The sequence below is a fragment of the Argentina anserina genome, chromosome 6 (assembly GCF_933775445.1).
Source record: "Argentina anserina chromosome 6, drPotAnse1.1, whole genome shotgun sequence".
In the NCBI taxonomy this organism is placed as follows: Eukaryota; Viridiplantae; Streptophyta; class Magnoliopsida; order Rosales; family Rosaceae; genus Argentina; species Argentina anserina.
Window position 1 is genome coordinate 26,025,914 of NC_065877.1, and position 20,244 is coordinate 26,046,157.

General features: G+C 37.4%; 4 protein-coding genes and 1 pseudogene across 4 annotated transcripts; all 5 read right to left on the reverse strand.

Annotated features, from left to right (window-relative positions):
* Window positions 1-330: 330 nt before the first annotated feature.
* Window positions 331-1,676, reverse strand: LOC126798680 (senescence-specific cysteine protease SAG39-like). Its single transcript, XM_050525706.1, has 2 exons — window positions 1,217-1,676; window positions 331-1,099 (listed from the first exon to the last, which is right to left on the reverse strand). The coding sequence occupies exons 1-2, from the start codon at window positions 1,647-1,649 to the stop codon at window positions 507-509; spliced, it is 1,026 nt and encodes a 341-aa protein (XP_050381663.1). The 5' UTR covers window positions 1,650-1,676; the 3' UTR covers window positions 331-506.
* A 1,081-nt stretch (window positions 1,677-2,757) lies between these two features.
* Window positions 2,758-4,478, reverse strand: LOC126797526 (senescence-specific cysteine protease SAG39-like). Its single transcript, XM_050524163.1, has 2 exons — window positions 4,026-4,478; window positions 2,758-3,913 (listed from the first exon to the last, which is right to left on the reverse strand). The coding sequence occupies exons 1-2, from the start codon at window positions 4,456-4,458 to the stop codon at window positions 3,321-3,323; spliced, it is 1,026 nt and encodes a 341-aa protein (XP_050380120.1). The 5' UTR covers window positions 4,459-4,478; the 3' UTR covers window positions 2,758-3,320.
* Window positions 4,479-5,424: 946 nt separating this feature from the next.
* On the reverse strand, window positions 5,425-9,714 carry LOC126797525 (transmembrane 9 superfamily member 7). The gene is made up of 7 exons (XM_050524162.1): window positions 9,500-9,714; window positions 8,515-8,679; window positions 8,289-8,398; window positions 7,979-8,087; window positions 7,790-7,902; window positions 6,993-7,143; window positions 5,425-6,896 (listed from the first exon to the last, which is right to left on the reverse strand). Exons 1-7 carry the CDS (start codon window positions 9,614-9,616, stop codon window positions 5,739-5,741), a joined length of 1,923 nt encoding a protein of 640 aa, XP_050380119.1. The 5' UTR covers window positions 9,617-9,714; the 3' UTR covers window positions 5,425-5,738.
* A 2,525-nt stretch (window positions 9,715-12,239) lies between these two features.
* On the reverse strand, window positions 12,240-13,136 carry LOC126797164 (anthranilate phosphoribosyltransferase, chloroplastic-like; annotated as a pseudogene).
* Window positions 13,137-13,744: 608 nt separating this feature from the next.
* LOC126798257 (WD-40 repeat-containing protein MSI4-like) lies at window positions 13,745-19,225 on the reverse strand. The gene is made up of 15 exons (XM_050525171.1): window positions 19,077-19,225; window positions 18,747-18,810; window positions 18,363-18,449; window positions 18,177-18,239; window positions 17,455-17,520; window positions 17,250-17,324; window positions 16,835-16,910; window positions 16,357-16,582; window positions 16,023-16,104; window positions 15,640-15,713; window positions 15,378-15,489; window positions 15,200-15,274; window positions 14,857-14,936; window positions 14,425-14,524; window positions 13,745-14,026 (listed from the first exon to the last, which is right to left on the reverse strand). Exons 1-15 carry the CDS (start codon window positions 19,196-19,198, stop codon window positions 13,931-13,933), a joined length of 1,398 nt encoding a protein of 465 aa, XP_050381128.1. The 5' UTR covers window positions 19,199-19,225; the 3' UTR covers window positions 13,745-13,930.
* Between the last annotated feature and the right edge of the window lie 1,019 nt (window positions 19,226-20,244).

Genomic DNA, 20,244 nt, shown 5'->3' on the forward strand with positions numbered 1-20,244 from the left:
CTAATTTCATTCGCAGACTTGTCTAACTATCATAAGAAAATCCACCTGAAAAATTGGGGTACTGTTGTAAAGTGTAAACCCAAGTGCAACGGAGGTCTAAGAACTAAGAAGACAAATATATGAATATTTTCTCAAGGACATGAGGCACCTTAAGCATGGGGCTGTATTTAGAAATTGATATTTGCGGCTGCAGTCTGAAAAGACCACGACATAATTGCTATGCTTTCTTGGTCTAGCTAATGCTAGTAATGGAAAATAGTTTAATGTTGATGGCGCAAGAACTTTATATAGCATTTGTCCACATATATGCATAATGATGGATATTTCAGCTAGACAGAAAGAGGTTCTCCATTCGTGTAATGATAAGTTTTCAAGTTTTCTTACAGATATGGTAGGTTTTGGAGTATCTGAAGCGCAAGTTCATGTACATATCATAGTATGAATGAACCTAGAAATTATAGTAGCTAGGCATGCAATGATTACAGATTTACAGTAAGTTATATTAATTATGCAGTGGGGTAAGAGGCTAACATAGCAATACCACAAAGACCTTCTGGTGCATCAATATCTCTCTGCATTCTTATGTAACCTTCTTCACCCCATTGTGCCCCCCAGGAGTTCTTAACCAGCCAATACTTAGTCCCATCATCGCCAACACCATAACCAACAGCAGTAACACCATGGTCTAGGCTTGTTCCACAAGTTCCAGTGAAAACACCACTAGAATAGAATTGGAAATCAGATCCACTAGCATCAATGGCAACAGAAATAGGCTGACCGGCAACGGCCTTAAGAAGGGCGCTTTCACTATTTGCAGGCACATCTTCGTGGCCAGTTATTGATGCTGCATGGCTTGCTTCCTTCTGTGCATTGCATGTACCATCGACACCGGTGTAGGGGTAATTAGCCTCAGTACTAAGTCCGTGATTTTGATTGATGAAGTCAAAGGCATTGTCCATCAAGCCACCCTCACAGCCTTGGTCTTCACCATTCACATCACAGTCGACCAACTCTTGTTCGGACAAAGAGATCAGTTTGCCGGATGTAAGCTGAGTGATTCCTTCCATGGCTGCAACAGCTGAGAAAGCCCAACAGCATCCTGTATATATAGATATGACAAATTAGTACAAGTTATACTTGTAATCCCTTTTATACTAGAACTTAGCAGCTGTTCTTAATCTATAAGTAACCCTTCGCCAGATGCTTCATTACGTACCACATTGGCCTTGATCTTTGACTGGGGTTACAGCTCCTTTCTGTCTCCAGTCCACAGTGGCTGGCACAGTAACGTTTTCATACTTGAAAGAAGTGGTCTTTGTGGAACATTCATGCCCCTTGAATCGATTTCTCGAGGCAATAAATTCTTCATTCAAAAGGTCTGCAAATTGATTGACACTTAACTTGTAAGGCTTGCTTGCATCATTGTTGGATGATTCTACATATGCTACAGTTTCCTTGAATATCTGGAAGCGCTTCTCCTTCTCGTTAATGTCATTGTAGACACGTCCATAACGAGCCAACCATAGCTCGAATCTCCCATACATTGAGGCATCTTGGAGAGTGCGAGAAGTGGCTTCAGAGGACCAGGCCCCAAACACAACGAGGATCAAGGCCAAAGAGAGACATTTTCCGAGGTTAGTGAACTCCATGGTTTTGCTAGCTTAGGATATGTATGATGAAGTTGATCAAATGAACAATGAGCAGGCATACAATGAAATGTAGACTGCTCAGTTTATATAGAGATCAGAGACTTCAAACTTGCTGTGTTATCAGTCATCACCGTGCCCATAAAGTTGATCTGCAATAGTTGTGCCCCATAAAATGCTCTGATGTGGACTCATTATCTCATAGTATAATCTGATGTCAGGACAAGGCAGTAGCCAAGTTTAATATGCATACAAAATGATAGTCCTTTGTTTAATAGCTACGGTTTAGCATTACAGAAGTTTGACCGAGCTTTCACCTGGTCCAGTTGGGATTACAGATTTTAGCTTCGAATTTTTTTTATTTTTTTAGTGATCTAACTTTGCAGCTTTATTTAAAAAAAACATTTGCAGCTAGCTAGTAAACTAGCTTATCTCATCAGCTGCATCACTGCATGCATAGATTTTACTGTGAACCAAAAAACAAAAATGCATGAATTTATCCAACTTGAATGTGCCAATTTTTTTTACCGGGGTATCCCTTTGCTGAACTAATGGTTAAATAATAATGTATCTAGATACAGGCAGTGAAACACAGCAAGAGAAACCGGAAACATGTATGGAAGCATGAGAGATTATGACATGCATGAGTTGGTGGGATACATATCAAAATACCACTGCCCACATTTGGCCATAGCCCATAAGGAAAGGAACAAGAAGATTTGCCCTAAGCCTTCGAAATGCACCTCCTAGCCTTTTATACTTTCTTCAAAACCTTCAACAATAACAGCTCAATGTTGCATTTTTTTCTGGTGGATCTAGATTTTGGACAAGCTAGCAATAAAAAATTAACCATAAATTTGAAGTTGGTCAACATCTTAAAATGGACATGCCTACTATCAGAAATGAATTAAAAGCATTCAAAGTGGGTAACTAAAAAAAAGCAACAGAACACTTGGATAGCCAATATAATTTGGCAAAGATAGTGCGACTACTATATAGTGTGTGGTGGTCTTTTAGAACTCTTATAAGACACTTGCAGAAAAGCAGCAATACATTTCTAACTTTGAATTATGATAGTTTCCTTACACATGTGACGCTTTAGCTTCAAATGCTGAGCGAAACAAGAATGAGCACTATCTATATATAGTACTATATAATTGCTTCCAATGGTTAAGAAGATAGTTAATTTTCACTTCAAAATACCTGAAATTCATGCAATAACTCCTTGAGTCACTCATCCCTGGAAATGCAGCAAGCTTTCAGAACTCTTTAGTCAACACAATGTTTTACTATGAAAAAGTAGTGCTTCTAAACTTCTATTAGTCATGTAACCTCATTTCTGGATCTTGTTAAAAAAATTTAGCAGTTGCAACAATAGCTTGATTTCTAACAAACTAACAGTGACTTCAGTTTGGCGTTTGGACTCAGGACTCAAAGTGGAAGACAGAATTTGATAGATAGTAGAATGGAACCAAATGATGGAAGGATGAGTGAGATTTTAAAATCTCAAATCCACATAGAACAAGGTCGTCTATAGAGACTTATTGAAAAACTAAACAGTAATAAAGCTCTTAATTTTTGTATTAATGGAAATTGAAAGTTTTCTTACAGATATGGTAACTTGTAAGCATCATAAGCACAAGAAGTTCATTTACATATCACAGTGTGAATTGCTTAGGCAGTGGGGTAAGAGGCTGCCATTGCGATACCACATAGGCCTTCCGGTGCATCAACATCTCTTTGCATTCTTATGTACCCTTCTTCACCCCATTGTGCGCCCCATGAGTTTTTAACCAACCAATACTTAGTCCCATCATCGCCAACACCATAACCAACAGCAGTAACACCATGGTCTAGGCTTGTTCCACAAGTTCCAGTGAAAACACCACTAGAATAGAATTGGAAATCAGATCCACTAGCATCAATGGCAACAGAAATAGGCTGACCGGCAACGGCCTTAAGAAGGGCGCTTTCACTATTTGCAGGCACATCTTCGTGGCCAGTTATTGATGCTGCATGGCTTGCTTCCTTCTGTGCATTGCATGTACCATCGACACCGGTGTAGGGGTAATTAGCCTCAGTACTAAGTCCGTGATTTTGATTGATGAAGTCAAAGGCATTGTCCATCAAGCCACCCTCACAACCTTGGTCTTCACCATTCACATCACAGTCCACCAGCTCTTGCTCTGATAAAGAGATTAGTTTACCTGTTGTAAGTTGAGTGATTCCTTCCATGGCTGCAACAGCTGAGAAAGCCCAGCAGCATCCTGTATATATGTAAACATGCAAATTAGTACAAGTCAGACGAGTTATCTTTAATACTTAAAAGTAGTTGTTTGCATCTATAAATTACAACTAGCTGGCTGCTTAGTTACGTACCACATTGGCCTTGGTCCTTGACTGGGGTTACAGCTCCTTTCTGTCTCCAGTCCACAGAAGCTGGCACAGTAACGTTTTCATACCTGAAAGAAGTGATCCTTGTGGAACATTCGTGCCCCTTGAATCGATTTCTTGAGGCAACGAATTCTTCATTTGTAAGGTCTGCAAATTGATTGACACTTAATTTGTAAGGCTTGTTTACATCACTGTTGGATGATTCTACATATGCAACAGTTTCCTTGAAAATCTGGAAGCGCTTCTCCTTCTCGCTAATGTCATTGTAGACACGTCCATAACGAGCCATCCATTGATCGTATCTCCCATGCATTGCTGCATCTTGGAGAGTGCGAGAAGTTGCTTCAGAGAACCAAGCCCCAAATACAACAAGGATCAAGGCTAAAGAGAGACATTTTCCGAGCTTGGTGAACTCCATGGTAAGCTAGCTAGGATATGATGAGAAGATGGACTAATTAGCAGGTATGCAATGACATGTAAACTGCTCAGTTTATATAGAGATCAGAGAATGTAACTTGCTCTGTCATCTACTCATTTCCGTGACCCAAAAGTTAATCTGCCTGATCTGTTCCCATAAAATGTTATGATATGGACTCATTGCCTATTCATTTAACTGTGTGACGAAAAGTCAGTAGCCAAATTTCTGTGTGGCGACTAAATCACAAAATGCTAACATTCTGTTCAATAACTAAGATTTAACAATACAGAAGTAGGACAAAACCCGCATCTAGTTTAACTTTGTGCGCAAAAGTTGAAATCTGCAGTCATTTGAAGAAAACAATACATGAAATGGTGCAACATTGACAACCTTTGGTAACTATGGTTTGGGAATATTTTCGTCATTTCACTTGTTAAGCCGTTCTATAGCTCGATGATAATAAGTTAATAACCTTGTGGCAAGTGTGCGGGAGACAAACATTTGTGAACGGTTGGCTGATTAAAATGTGAGAACTTCTTTTTCTTTACAAGTGAGAATTGGTTGTTGTGGTTGTTAATGTATTGACAGTAGCCCCTGAGCTCCTACCGATCAATGTGGCTTTTCAGCAGCAGATCACCTGACTAAAGAAGTATTATAAGGAAAATATCCTGGGTAGTATGCTGTCAAATAAATCATGTAAATTACTTTTCCTTTCCTCTTACAAGAGAAAAAGAGAAAAAGCTCAAGGCAGCTCATCGGCTGCGACCAGGAAACTATATACATAGGCTGGGAAGCATGGTGACTAGATATTGGCAGATCCATCTCAGAATGTAAAGAACTGCTTCCACCATTCGTTTACTTCGTGGTTCAATATCTGAACAAATACCAGAGCCCCTTCATTCTCAGAAAAACAATGAATACAGTTATAATCTCCTGCAGTAGAACTGCAGATGACAATGGGCATACAGAGTTAAAGAGCTTCGATAGAAATAACTAGCACTTCATAAAATCATTAGCGTGTGAAATAACAATGATATGTAGAAGCAACAAGCTCAAACTACTAACTACAGTTCCACAACAAGACAACAGAAACAGAGCTAAGCTACCACCACCAGGAGAAAAGGTTTTGGTAATGTTCGGAAAATGTCCCCTATATCATGGCCTTTTGAAAGCCAATGGACAGCTCAAACCCCTTCGCTTTCTCAGTCCATTACCCATTTGATTCCTCATGCAGACCTAATTTTTCCATCTTTCAATTAACCTTCAACATCATCTTCAGATCAGTCGATCTTCACAGAGGAGTAGATCTTCCGAACAAACCAGAAGCACGCATAGAAACCAATAGTTCCGGTCAAGACAAAGAAAGCATACGAAACGATCAACATGTATCCAAAGTAAAGGACGCCAGAAACAAACTTTGTGATCTCCAACTTAGTAAAAAAGTAGAAGGCAGAGTACAGGAGAAGGTAGAGGGCAGATGAACCTGCGGTCAGGTATGATCTCCACCACCAGTGGTAGTCTTCACTGCACAACTGGAAGTAGCAGAGCACCATTGTTATCTCCGCACAAGTGATCAAAAGGATGACAAACACGATGAAAAGGAACCCGAAAATGTAGTAGAACTGGTTCAGCCAAATTGATGTCAAGATAAAGAACAGCTCAATGAAAACAGCTCCAAATGGAAGAATTCCACCAATAAGTATTGAGAAGACTGGTTTCATATACCAGGCCTGTTCTGGTACCTGCCGTGGAATTTTGTTAGTCTTTACAGGGTCTTCAACAGCTGGCTTTTTGAACCCTAAATAACTGCCCACAAACACCAAAGGCACTGATATTCCAAACCATAAGCAAACCAAAGCAAACATTGTCCCAAAGGGCACGGCTCCAGAAGATTTCTCCCCCCAAATTAGGGCATTTAGCACAAAGAAGACAGCAAACAGAATTCCTGGGAACATAAATGCAGTCTTCAAGGTATTCCTTTTCCACTCTGTACCCTTGAACATCTTGTATAATCGTGCAGAAGAATAACCAGCAAATAACCCCATGAAAACCCACAATAAAACCATGGCCGTCATAAGACCCCCTCGGTTGGAAGGAGATAGGAACCCAAGCAAAGCAAATATCATAGTTACAAGTGTCATTCCCAAGATCTGAACCCCTGTACCAACGTAGACACAAAGTAAATTGGAATTGATAGGGGCCCTGAAAACATCTCCATTCACAAGTTTCCATCCGGTTTCTTCTTGAGCCTCATCTTGTGTATCCAACTGATTATAGTTGGCGATATCTCTGTACAAAGTTCTCATCATGATCATAGCCACCATACCAGATAAGAAGAGGACAATCATCAGAGAGTTTATAATTGAGAACCAGTGGATCTGATCATCATTCATGAGCAGGTATGTGTCCCAACGAGATGCCCATTTGATATCACTTTCCTTGAGAGACAGAATAAGGAAAGAGCATAAATTTACAAGTATGTAACAGAAACAAAGAAGGAGAATTAGTCAATAGTCAATAGGTTTTTGTTGTACCTTAAAGGAAACATCAAATGTGAATACAATCTCTTTATCTTTGTCAACTTCTTGCGGAACAGTGCTTCCAGGAGGTAGATTTTTTGTGTCTTTATTGCATGTTACCAACTGAGTATTTTGCTCATCCCATTCCTTATATTCATGATTGATACTGTGGAGACGTATAAGAAAAGTAATAAATCAAAATACAGCTATTTATTCTTGAAAAACAAAAGAACATGAACCGTGGCAACAAGAATGATTTAAGTTGGAGTTACATTACTGCCGCTGTACATAACTTTGTTTTTTTTTTTTGCCAAAGTCACATACCACTATCTGAGGTCACAACTTCCAAATAGGAGAAAAAACAAAGCGTAAACAGCAGGGATCAATAGCAGACTTAACAAACAAGGACAGGGTAGGGGGGAAGAGAGAGAGAGTGGTGGGAGCAGATACGTAAATAAACTTTTTTTTTATTCAATATGAAACCCATATTGAATGGAGCTCAAGTGGGCATATCAATATTATATTTCAGAGGAGATGTATTCTCAACCACAACTTAACTCTTTAACGTAAATACACTTTCAATATCAAAAAACAAAAACATCATTTTGTTCAGTTAGGACGATAAAGTAAATTAGTAATTAGAAAAATATAGGAAAGCAGCATACAAAAATAACATATACCAACGCTTTTTCCAATTCTGCCACTAATTTTAACACCACAGGCATCGTGTTTGGGACCCAAGTAGTTAAAAAAGAAATGCAGCAAATGCTCTGGATGAGGGATGAAAGAGAAGAAAAAAAAAAGAATTGTACCTGTTTGGAGTAACCTCAAAACCAACAATTCGGGCAGAGTCAGTCTCAGGATCTTTGTGGTACATAACTCTGAAGCTCAAGTGGTTGTTGATAAAATACTTTTCCTCTTTACTCTGTAAAACAAATGACAAGTATGAGATAATATAAACAGGTACACTTCAACTTTTGCAACTGTTAATAGGTATATACCCCTGCATAATTTCCTTTGAATCCAACACTGAATCCATGTTCGTAAGTAGTGGACGGACTTCCATCCCGCCTTTGTCTGAGGACAGCAACTGGAAGGTTATCCAAAATCCTGCATTCCAGTTGAGAGGTCAATATGAAACCACCAAGTAGCATAAACTAAATAATGGCTTTTCTTTAAAGAGGTGACCAAGGGAGAGAGATGGATTCACATAATGTAGAGCAGCCAATTCATATAAATATTTCAGGAACTCGATAGAAAGAGAAAAGAAACCACTTGAAATCACAAACTTGGCATGGCATCTTGACTTACATTTGTACTCTGTATTTATCATCAATCTTTTCCTTAAAATTTCTTGCAGCTTCAGCATCAAGCTTTGATCGACAAGCTACCACACAAGATTGCTCCTCCCTCATTTTGAACTGGATAAAAAATAATTAGAGGTTTCATTAATGAGGTCAAATCAAAGAGAAAATCATTATTTCTTTTTGCATGTACTAACTGGATACTAAAGGTCAAAAGTGTAATAAGTACTCACAACATATACAGAATTCTCAATGCGATCGCCGCGGAGAACCTCCCCAAGATTTTCTGCACTGTTTTCAATCTGTTTGGGCTTGCAATACTTTAAGTAGTAGTAATCATATGGGAGTTGAGTCTTTGTAGAAGACAATTTGTTCACTTTGATAGAAAGTGGATCTCCCTGTCAAATAAAAAAGACGTGAGGAAAACAAGCTCTCAGTACAAAATGAGAAATAAGGAAGCAGAACAAATGATTGAGTTCTAAAGCTAACGCATTCAATTTAATTGAAAGCTAACAAATTTATCACAACTTTAAATCAAACTTAGGCCAATTCAACGTCTCATGAGTTTGAATACAGGTACACACATCCTCAATTACAAAAGAAGGTATCACTAATGTTCTCCAATGAGTTCAAGCATAAGCTAATTGCAGTAAGAATGACCAAGTCTGTAAAAGACCACATGCTCAACGCGACAACAATACAAAATATCACACAGATCACCCGCATCATTATTATGATAAACACAGCAGAAATCTTTAAACTTAACACACGCACAATCATAGAGCTGCCACAAGTGTAGCCACACCAATCAAGGTTAAACATTGTAAGAATATTCTCCATGGGAAACATAAGTCTCTCGTCATATCACTTCTACAATCACACCAATATATTCGAGAAACAATACAATACTCAACCTTTCTTGATTTGTTGCTAACTTGGCTTCATTCTGATATAAATATCATCTTTCAAAACACTTGCACTTCAAAAAAGGTTATCACTTTCAATAAACCCAGACTCTAAAGCAGATAACAGCATCTATCTAAACCTAAAATTCCAACCCAAACCTCACAACCCCAGAAAATCCAAAGCCACAGATCCGCCAAAAACCACAAACAGATCAAACCCAACATCACAGATCCATTATCACTCACTCCAAACAAACACGAACCCACAACGATTACAATACAAAACTTGGAGGGAGGGAGAGAGAGAGCATACGGTGTGGAAATCGCGGGGAGCAACGCCGGGAAGATAGAAGGAGTGGGCGGCGGAGGAGATGAGGAGGAGCAGGGCGGTTATTAACAAGGACGAAAGGCCGGAGATCCGCCGACCCATCTTGGTTGTCTTTCTCGTGGTTGGATTTCAGAGAGGGACTGAGGTGTTGTCAAAACTCTTCATTGATCGAACTAGGATCGTTTTTTAGGGGCGTTGTTGTGCTCATGTATATATATATCATATCATATTTTTCACTAGTTTTTGCACTTTAATAAAATGGAAACGTTGTTAGCAATGTCGCAATTTTTTGTCATGTCCAATTTTTCACGAGTATCTATCACATCGTACGAAAATGCGATGTAATAGTTTGCTCACATTTATCCTCAATCCCACGAATGTACCCCTCCACGACAATTCTTGTGTCGAACGGACGAGCATTGGTCACAAATTGCAGCCCTCACAACTGAGATCATTTCTTGTTTTGATCATGTGTAACCATTGATTGCCGTCGACACTTGGTTATGAAGAAGATTTGAAGATTTGATCCACTATAGTAGTACGATCGGCTCACAACTGAGATCATTTCCGGTCTACATGGTCGCACTCCCATTCGACACCCACTCATCTTAGAAGAATCAGAGATTCGATTCTCTCTGTTGTAGATGCGAAAGATGTCGTCGGTTGAACATTCAAGATGGCAATTCCTTCTCCGGACTCCGTCAATCTAGCACCAACATACTTTCTGTATTAAAAAATAAAGTGAGAAATTTTTTAGTGTTTACACCTTTCAGTAATGAACAAGCTCCTGGTTTCTTATGCTTTGTATCACTTTTGGCATCCCATGCTCTTGCCATAATTCTGATAAGTTCCATATTTGGTTACTAAAGTTTTCCAACTATTTCACTACATGTCTACTTGTGTATCATCATTTCATGTCAAGAACTTTTTGTCGTTTTTGACATACTTTCAGTACAATAAAACTCTGGAACATGGGTACATCTTTTTTCTTTAATATATACTTTGACAATGATTTTATCAAAGTTTAATGCATTATATATGCTTATAAGCATATTGATTGTGAATTTGAAGATTCGCTTGTGACTTGGACAATGTCCCACAAATCATCAGACACCGAGTATATTTCCATGCCCCTGATATCTATGTAGGATGCAAAAGGCGGGTTTCAAAGTAGTATATGTCAAATATATAAAATTACAATAATAAAGGACACCAAGTATCAAGCACTGAAAAATTGATATTTTCGCCAATATTTCGGCGAAAATTTCGTTTTTCTCACGTCGTGATATTATCTTTAACTACCAACATTATTTCGTGCGATATTTTTGATATATCGCAAAATTTCTGAATATTTCGGATAAATTGGCGACAATTAGAAGAAGATATCCTCCCATGTCACGGCCCAACAACCCAATTTAGACCTAATTTGGGCACATTAATCAATTCGCCAAAATAATAGACAAACTTACATCCATGGGGTTCGAACTGTGGCTATGGCTAGGCAACCACAGTAGTCAAACCATTCTTGTTGCAATGTGTTTTGTTAATTTGTCTGTCTTTTAGCATATATAACCTAATTTTAAATAGTTTTTTTATACCAATTGTATGATTCAAGTATGTATATTAATTGACTTTAGAGTATAAAAATCTAATTTAAATGAAAAATATATCATATGTAATATTGTAATAATAGTATTAATTGACATTAGAGTATACAAATCTAATCTAAATGAAAAAAATATCATATGTAATAATATTCTTTTAGTATAAACTTTTGAAAAAAAAAGATCACTCTCACTCAAATGAATTAGTTCTGGCATCTAATTAAGTAATTAACTTCAACACAAGTCCTAAGGTTACATGTAAAATGATTTATCAATATCGATATTTTTCGAAATTTCCTTCGAAATATCCATTTTTCGAATGGTCAATATATCCACGATTGTCGATATTTTAGTCATTGCCAAGTATATAATCAGATAACGATCGATGAATGGTAGAATGATGATTGCATTTTCTTTTTCATTGTTTATTTCACAAGAAAAATAAATGTACAAACCTGCTTTTTTCGGCTTCAACCGTTTTACCAAGTTTTCCATGCATCCTTGGCCATCCTGATATGACAAATAAATATGAAGACATACTCCTACAAGAGTTTTGAATTGCATGAAGAGCATTGGCGTTCTTCATCCTTTAATCCTTATTCAGTTTCACCATTGGGAGTTTTAAGCGTGGCTTCAACAACGTCCCATAAAATCCTCAGCAACTAAGTAGGTGATTGAACATGAATTAATTGTCAGTTACTGACCGTGTGAACGAGAATGTGTTTGTTAATGCAATTTATGATATTTGGGTTGAGTTTTATTTTATTTTATTAGTGAATTAGGTGCTTTCATCATCATCACTTCGTAAGAACTTTAATAATAGTTCAGTTTCGACCTCTAGTAAGTCCACTCGATGATTAGAGAAACAATGAACTCGATCATTGAAAGAAAGAAATAGTTGATTTGATTTTTTAGAGCTTATCATCACTTTTAGATAGCTTTTTAGAAACACATGTTCTAGAGTCTTCAAAAGTAATATAAACATATATTTAGAAATAAATTAGGTCTTATATACATATATTTAGAAATACAATACAATATGTGTGTTATCCAATAATTTAGAAATACTGAAATTTTCATAACTAAAGTCATGAAAAGTAAAAAAAAATTACCATATATCTTTAAGTTATACTAATTGTGTTTGATAATTCTACCCATTGATCAAGTGTCTTGAGAGCTTTTCCTGACATTTGTGTTTCTCGGGCCAAAGAAATTCCTTCGGTCATACTGTTGACACAACCACTCACCAAGAGAGCAGCTGCAGCATTTAAAATAAATGCATCTGCAACTGAACCTTTCTCTCATGACAATACACTCTGGATTTCCACCTTTCAAATCATGTAGAGTGCAACGACGAATTTCGTACTCTAATGGATCAAAAGACATCTCACATATCTTGTTAGGAGTCACATCAAGAATTTGCAGTGCTTTAGCCATCTTAAACATCAACTCTTCCTTGTATACACCAATAACAGCAAAATGCACTTTAGCAGGATTCAACATGGGTCCTAATATATTAAACACGGTCCTTACTTTTAGCTTTCTCCTAACAGGACAAACAATGTTCATCACTGGATGATACTTTGGGGCCATAATAACCCCTGTTGAAATGTTTATTGTGTTTGCCCCATCGCCACCTGTTCCAACAATGGCAACAGCTGTGTCATCTAAACCCCACTAATTCTTCATAAGCTTCTCCTTTTGCTTTCAATAGTACAAGAAATGCACTAATCAAAGCCTCATTTGCTTCAGTTAACTAGAACTCTAATGAAGCTTCAGCTTTCACCTCTGATAAATCTACTCGATTAATCAAGGTCTCAATCAACTCGTTGAAAGAAGTAAGTGGTTGATTCGATCTCTTGGAAAGAATGTGAAGCGGACATCAATCCAATACATCGCTTCCTCTGCAATGTATTGGGAATCAAAGTTGTGCAGTGACTACTATTAAAGTTAAGCTTCGTGTTGTGAGTCAACGAAGCAATACCGGTGAGAGAGTGAAGTTGGCTTGACTGTGCCATGTTGATAACCACAATTTTGTTTTTCCTGCAATTTACTCTCAACACTCGGTGCAAAGGCTTAATAAATGCCACCAACGTTGAGCTTTCTAACCATACTACTTGCAGAATGCAACTTGACATGCGTGGTTATATAAAGGCTGAATCCAAATCCAAGTGGAATAAGGACATACTCATGTCTTTCCTATTGAACTTGAAATCCTATTCCGTAAAGAAATGTTCCTCGAAATCAAAATCTAAACGGGATTGCCAAGCTATGAAGGAAAACTAATAGATTATGAATCGATTCTTAATAAGGATCCAAAGGATTTTTTTTTTAAAAAATATGTGTATACGAGCTTTTATTATTTGACCTTGTAAGCTTTTTGTCGGTGAGAAAACAATCTTCACTGGAAATCTGAAGACTGACAAAAGCACGACAATCCTGCTATACCAATGGGAGTTTGTACATGCAAAACTCTCACGAATACTCCAAAATATGGTGAAATCTAACTAATGACAATAAAAATGCAACTGTTTTTCCAAACAATTGAATGTCTTTCTCATGAAGCAAAGGTCGCTTCACCTTTAGAAGGAAAGTCCATTTTTAATGGAAAATTCAAACATTATTAAGATTTTACTTCTCTTCCAAATGAAACCAGTTAAGTTAAAGGAACATCACAACTAATCATTACAATTAGGCACCCAAGTGCCCAACTAGACCAAGTTTTTTCTTCAGCTGGGACTGGAAAATTGGTGATTAAAATTTAAAAGAGACCGAGTTTAGTTAACACTATCTAGTGAGTGAAGGACACACATCAAGCAGAACATGTCAACAGGTGAGATTTGAACTTGTCAAGCTCCGCCAGCACCTCTTCCTCAGGCCTGTAAATCATATCTAATATTCGCCACATCTGCATAATCACATTAGTCATTCATTAAAACCAGTCACTCTAGTATCTGAGAGCAGAACATTAGTAGATTCACAACACTACTATTGGTGACATTAGTAGATTCACAACACTACTATTGGTGATTCTAGTAACATCACAGGAAATCAAGAAGCATCCCAGCTGATGAGGCATTTGTAGCTCTTTTTATTATTGCCAGATAAAAGAATGCATTCTTTATATAGTGAGATGACTGTCATTATTATTCTATTTCTTTTTTTGCTCTTTGACAAAGACATGTAATCATGTATGCTGAATGAAATAGACGCATTCTACTGAAAAGTATACACAATATGTTAACACTTTACATACTTGGGGAAAAAGGAACATATATGCAAACTTGGTAGAAATTATATTATTACCTGAAGTGTGCCGCCTCCTCCAGTACTTCCACAATCATCAGAAACACTTGCGATTGTCCAGGGATCAGATGTATTCCAATGAAAATCAACAACCTTGTCCCTGACAGGCATAAGCATAAGTATATTCGGTGAAAGAAATTTTGTAAAGAAAACACAGGAAGTAGCAATTACAGGATAATCAGGGCATGTGACAATCTATAAGGAGATTTCCACCCAATCTTAAAAGTTCCTCATACAAATGATGTAGAACAGGTAACAGTGGCACAAAGTAGCAAGTAAAGGCCAATGGTAGCATCTAACATTCTATGAAGAGACACCCTTTCGATTTTTAAGTAGCAGGTCGACATTAGTACTTGTGCATGAGATTCGTTCAAAACAATTCATATAAGAATTCACACAAACACACACAGAGAACAAAGAGAACAAACCTACCTATGACCAGCATGTCGGAAAAGCAATCCTGCAGGAGCAATTGGCAGCTTCGATCCAACAGCTTCTTGCTTCTTATAAATCTGAATGGAAAACAAACTATTTATACCTTGAACAAATAACAGTTATAAATCAAAAACAAATTAACAATAGGACAATCTTGGATTCCGTTATTTGTATGCAAAAAAATTGACTTCACACAACAAAGAAAGCTCCACATTCACTGAAAAGAACACAGAACCAGATACATTGCCCGTGTCATATTTTTATTCACAAGAAGTTTACAGTTCCTGATTTTCTGACATTAGGTTTGAGGTCTTTATTCACAATAACAATAGCTTCACACCTTTTCATAATCCCAGATGTTCAATAGGCCATCCTCAGCAGAACTTCCAAAGACAGAGGACTTGTCAGGACACCACTGGAAAACAAAAGGCACAGACAGTATGAGTATAATGAACAATGTAACAGAGTAAAAAGCAGATAATAGATAACTAACTAAGCTAAACAAAAATCTATTGCACCTGAACACAGAGAACAGCCGCATTGTGGCCCTCAAACTTATGTATGGGTGATCCAACTCCTCCAGAAGTGAGATTCCGGCGGTCAAACATATGAACAGAATTATCGGCGGACCTAAATAAATATAAGTTAAACCTAATAGCACAACTTTCTATGTTGATGACTATTTTTATTTACATGAACCTAGAATATCAAACCAGAACGTAGACACGATCAAGAGATCAATAAATAAACTTGCAAGTAAATTACTAAAGAAGCAGATACCCTGTAAGAATGAGATTGACATCATTAGGATTCCAATCAACACAATGAAGGTCAGCATCATGAGCTTTCTCAACCTGTGTAAATAAATAATTGAATAGACTCATCAATAAAGCTTACCATGAACTGAAAAGTTATGGCTGCCATGAGACAGTTTTTGGAAGGGTCAGCAGTGATATTAGTGCATGAGTACTTAAGAGGGTTGATAACTTGACATTCAATTTTGATAATGCCGGTCATATCATCACAACAGGCTATGAGGCAACTGGTGTGCGTGCGTGTGTTTTAGTGAGTAAGTGTTCATGCAATCCAGAATTTCTGAAAGATATTAATGTCAAGATGGATTAAAGAAAAAGGCAAATGACGCTGAAGCAAAGAAAGGAAACCTTGACAACTGGACTACTGCCAGATCTAGCATCCCATAGTATGAGGCAAGAATCATCACCAACACTGCAGAACTCCTGTGCACTACAGCACATGAATAACAAATAAAAAGAAGAAAATTAGAACATTGAGGGAAAATCAGCATCCTAAACTAGTATACATTCTAAAAAGAGGAGAGTTGGACGATTTTAGAGGATGAGAAATATTATAGGTTAAATACCAAGCTCATGAGTAGTATTTATAGCTGTCGGTACATGAAAGGAAATAATTGATGGAGTGACCAAACATACAAGCTGAAGAAACATTAATTACACCTGATTTTTCATCAACCCCTACCTGGATGGGCAGAACTGTACATCTTCAACAGTATCCTCATGCCCTTGATAGGTACCTCGTGGCTCAACGGAGGGGCTGTTTGTGGGTTTGTCAATACTCCCTCCACCCTTAGAGGCATGTTTAGCTTTTGAACCACCAGATCCTGGAGACCTTGCAGACGCAGGATCTGATGCTAGAGACGAGATATGATCATGAATACTCCACAAAATCACTGACTTGTCCTTCCCTGCCGCAAAAATATCCCATTCAGAAATACTAAAAGTAGGAGGAATGCAGTTAGTGCAGATTGTAATTTATTCACAAGGGTCGCATGAAGAAAGAAGAAAATAAAATAAAATCAAAGGAACCAATTATAATCCACGCAATCCCATTGATATAGGCTTCAATTTAACTTATCTCTTTCCATAATATTTCATTGGTAAAAAAAAAAGTCAAAACTAAAATGAAATATATAATTATGAACTAGCAATGTTCCAACCTCCAGAGAGTACAAAGGGTTCTGAGGGGCACATAGCAAGAGCAAATTCAGCATTATCTTGATGTCCTGTCAATAGCTGCAAGATGACGTAGTTCGATTCAGTAAGCACATATAGAGAGAATGAGAGAACGAAAAAACAAAGCTATTGGAGTGTAGACATTCTCCTTTTATGTATATGGTGATGAATAATTGATGATATCAATTATTCTATCAATATCCAAACACTTAAGGAGCTCACTGGTTGGTGCAATTTGAAGTTCAACAATTGAAATTTTTTAACAGATAATCATACCCCAATTGAAAGTAAATTACATATAAAGTGTGTAAGAAATACACCAAATGTGCAATCTATAAAAAAATAATTTGCAGTAATCTAGAGCAAGCTTGAGGACAGTTTTTTGGTAATAGTGCAGACCAGATCTGGGCGGGAATCGGTAGCTCCCAGGACTGCATGACGATTAGGTTGAGCCTCAATATCCCAAATGAGAACCTGTTTACAAGCTCAGAAGCTTTATATCTATGAAATTCATCTTTTTCAAAATCAAAATATTTCGCCAAAACACCCATAAATACTTGATATCGTCCATTTAAAAGAATAAAACATCATAAAGAATGCTTACATCAGGACTGTCAGTGTGTGTGGCCACTATCTTACTATTCTGTGGGAGTTCCCTGATTCTGTTTACCTGCAAAATATAATCATTGATTAAGAATCCAACCCCTTTATAGACATAAAATTAGAAGAACTTATCTGGAGAAGGGCTCACACCAATATGGTTTTTGAAGTCTGGTGGGACATAATTGGGTCTTAGCAGAAAATATAAGTAAGTTGACAATTTAAGAAGGTAATAATGAATTTGCCAGTCATGGATCATATACACACATACAATTTGTTTCATATTATCTTAGGCACATTTGCAAGTAGTCACTTATAAATCATATCATACCTAAATTGGCATAATTTAGATTTAATGCAAAATTCATCATGGATGAATATATGGAGAATCACGCACAGACTGAGTTTAGAGTTATAAGTATTCCATCAATGAATCAAATGCACAAGGCTCACTATCAGGATGGATTTTCAATGGTGGACTCATTTATTGTTTAGAATGATCCCCTGCACATTATACAATGAGTCTCTGCAACTAGTTGAATCTTTGCCAATGTTTACTATTTAATTCATTTCCAATATTATTTTCCTTGAATTTTACATTTAAAAGTGATCAGCAATTGCATAAACAAAAAAAATTTAATAAGAACAATTTTCTGAGGCAGCCCAATCTCCTACTTATCAACAAGAAAATGCTTTAATCGAATTTACTTTCAGTGTATTGCATACCTCTCCAGGATGTATTATAGTTTTATACTTCTTAACAAAAGGAGAGCGTGCTTCTTCATGGAACTGCGAAAATCAACCCAAATAGGCAGTCAACAAATAAGTAAAAACTGACAGGTTATACGTTCAGGAAAATAGTCAGAAAGGCATCAGTGAAAAGAAACACAGTGATTATCACATTGCCATTACCTGTGATATGTGCTCTGCAGCTGCCACCCTAGGCTTAACAATTTCACAGTTTGCAATGACAAGAGTATTAGGCACACTTCCGTCGGTCTGCAAAAAGCACAAGGGGAAGCAAACAAACCAAGAAGATGTAAACAAACACAGTAAAACAATAGAGGTAGACAAATACAATAATGCAAATCAAACAAGAAGACGGCATGACATATGTACAATGTGTTAAAGCCTTCATGTAATAGATTGATACATTAAACGACAGAATGTATATCAGTATATGAGATCAACTGAATTACTAGAATGATTTCATAATTCAAGTCAGTAACCGCCATCGCGAATCTAACAACATAACAACAACAAGCAAGATTTAAACAAGGCAGAAATCAACATCACCTGTTCGGAAAGATAAAGCCGCTGCCGAGTCTTGTAAGTAGCTTGATCTATCTGCGGACCCCATCTACAAAAAAAAAAAAGAGACACGTACTTAACACAATGCTAAAGACCTCAACACTAAATTTACAGCCCTTTATCCCCAAAATATGATTATTCTTTTACCTAATCCCACATTTTCCCCAAATTCAAAAAAAAAAAAAAAACAGGAGTAAATTCCCGATTCTAACGATGAGGATATCAAATTGTGCAAAATCATAGCAAAAAAGACGAAAAGGTTTACGGAAATTGCGATGTGGAACGTAAAAAAACCCTAGAGAGAGAGAGAGAGACCTGCAGGAGAGAGAAGGCCAGACGAGATTGTGGTTGGCGAGCCAGTCGTAGAGCACAGGCACCAGCGACTTCCACTGCGTGTAACGCTCGTTCACCGACGGCTCTGTACCTTTCCCTCTCATCTTCTTCTTTCTCACCCTCACTCTCTCTTTCTCTATGTATTTGGGCTCTGAAAATCACAATGGCTGTGTGACTCTCTTCTTTCTCTCTCTTGTTTGTTTTCCCGCCTCTCCTCTACTCTACTGTGGGTCAGGGCTGACAGTCACACCGAGAAATGGGCTCTCTGATATGTGACAGTTTTACCCTCGCGCAATTTGGTGGTGTGTGTGACCGTGTGCCCCGAAAGAAAGAAAGAGGCCAACCCCCCTCAATTTGATGTTGATTGTTGTCATCAATTTGCTACATTTGTAAACTTTGTTGAAATTTTAGATGCTACAAGTTACAACTGCTCAAATGTTGAGATCTCAAATGTAAAAGGGTTAAAATCGGAGACGGCAAGAGACATTTCACTTCTAACTAGATCTTATTATCGACATCAAAGCATATTCATACAATTGGAGTATTTTATGAGTCACATTATGAAGATGAGTAAGTAACGGCTTAGCACACTCTTAAAATATTGGATGGCCCAACAACACCCTTTTCAACCCAAATTTTAACTGTGTGCATACTTTTACTCCACATACATGTCAAATCTAACGGTTAGTTTCACCGATAATGGCCCGTTGCGAACAACGTCTTCAATAAACATCAATTTCTTCGTTTACACTAAAGAGATGAAACCAAAAAAAGATCGCCTCTTAACACTAAAGAGACGAAAACAAAAAGCTCGTCTCTTCAATGTGTCTAATGCAATGAGTCTATAGTATTGTCACCTAAGTTCGTCGCTTAGGCATTTATTTGTGACGAGGTTATGCGACAGACTTTTCCACTAAAGATACGACATATATTCCATCGCCTAACGCTTTCTTAAGAGACAAACTTTAGTCCACTTGACCAAAATTCTTCTCATAAGTGTGAATATGGAGTAGTGAGCTTACCATGGAGTTCACCAACCTGAGAAAATGTATACTGAAGACACCCCATGCATGTTTGGGTCTTAGCCAGCCTTAATTGAAAAGCCACATCTCGTACGGTCGCACTTCATTTACTGTATTTTCTTAGGTTG

Coding starts and splice junctions, on each gene's coding strand:
- LOC126797525 (XM_050524162.1), bottom strand. CDS start 9,616: ATGGGTCGGCGGATCTCCGGCCTTTCGTCCTTGTTAATAACCGCCCTG. Junction 8,680..9,499: donor CTCCCCGCGATTTCCACACC/GTATGCTCTCTC, acceptor TTTATTTGACAG/GGAGATCCACTTTCTATCAA. Junction 7,903..7,978: donor TCAAAGGAAATTATGCAGGG/GTATATACCTAT, acceptor TTTGTTTTACAG/AGTAAAGAGGAAAAGTATTT.
- LOC126798680 (XM_050525706.1), bottom strand. CDS start 1,649: ATGGAGTTCACTAACCTCGGAAAATGTCTCTCTTTGGCCTTGATCCTC. Junction 1,100..1,216: donor CAAAGATCAAGGCCAATGTG/GTACGTAATGAA, acceptor CTATATATACAG/GATGCTGTTGGGCTTTCTCA.
- LOC126798257 (XM_050525171.1), bottom strand. CDS start 19,198: ATGAGAGGGAAAGGTACAGAGCCGTCGGTGAACGAGCGTTACACGCAG. Junction 17,521..18,176: donor CTATAATACATCCTGGAGAG/GTATGCAATACA, acceptor TATATTTTGCAG/GTAAACAGAATCAGGGAACT. Junction 15,490..15,639: donor GTCAATCTCATTCTTACAGG/GTATCTGCTTCT, acceptor ATATTTATTTAG/GTCCGCCGATAATTCTGTTC.
- LOC126797526 (XM_050524163.1), bottom strand. CDS start 4,458: ATGGAGTTCACCAAGCTCGGAAAATGTCTCTCTTTAGCCTTGATCCTT. Junction 3,914..4,025: donor CAAGGACCAAGGCCAATGTG/GTACGTAACTAA, acceptor ACATATATACAG/GATGCTGCTGGGCTTTCTCA.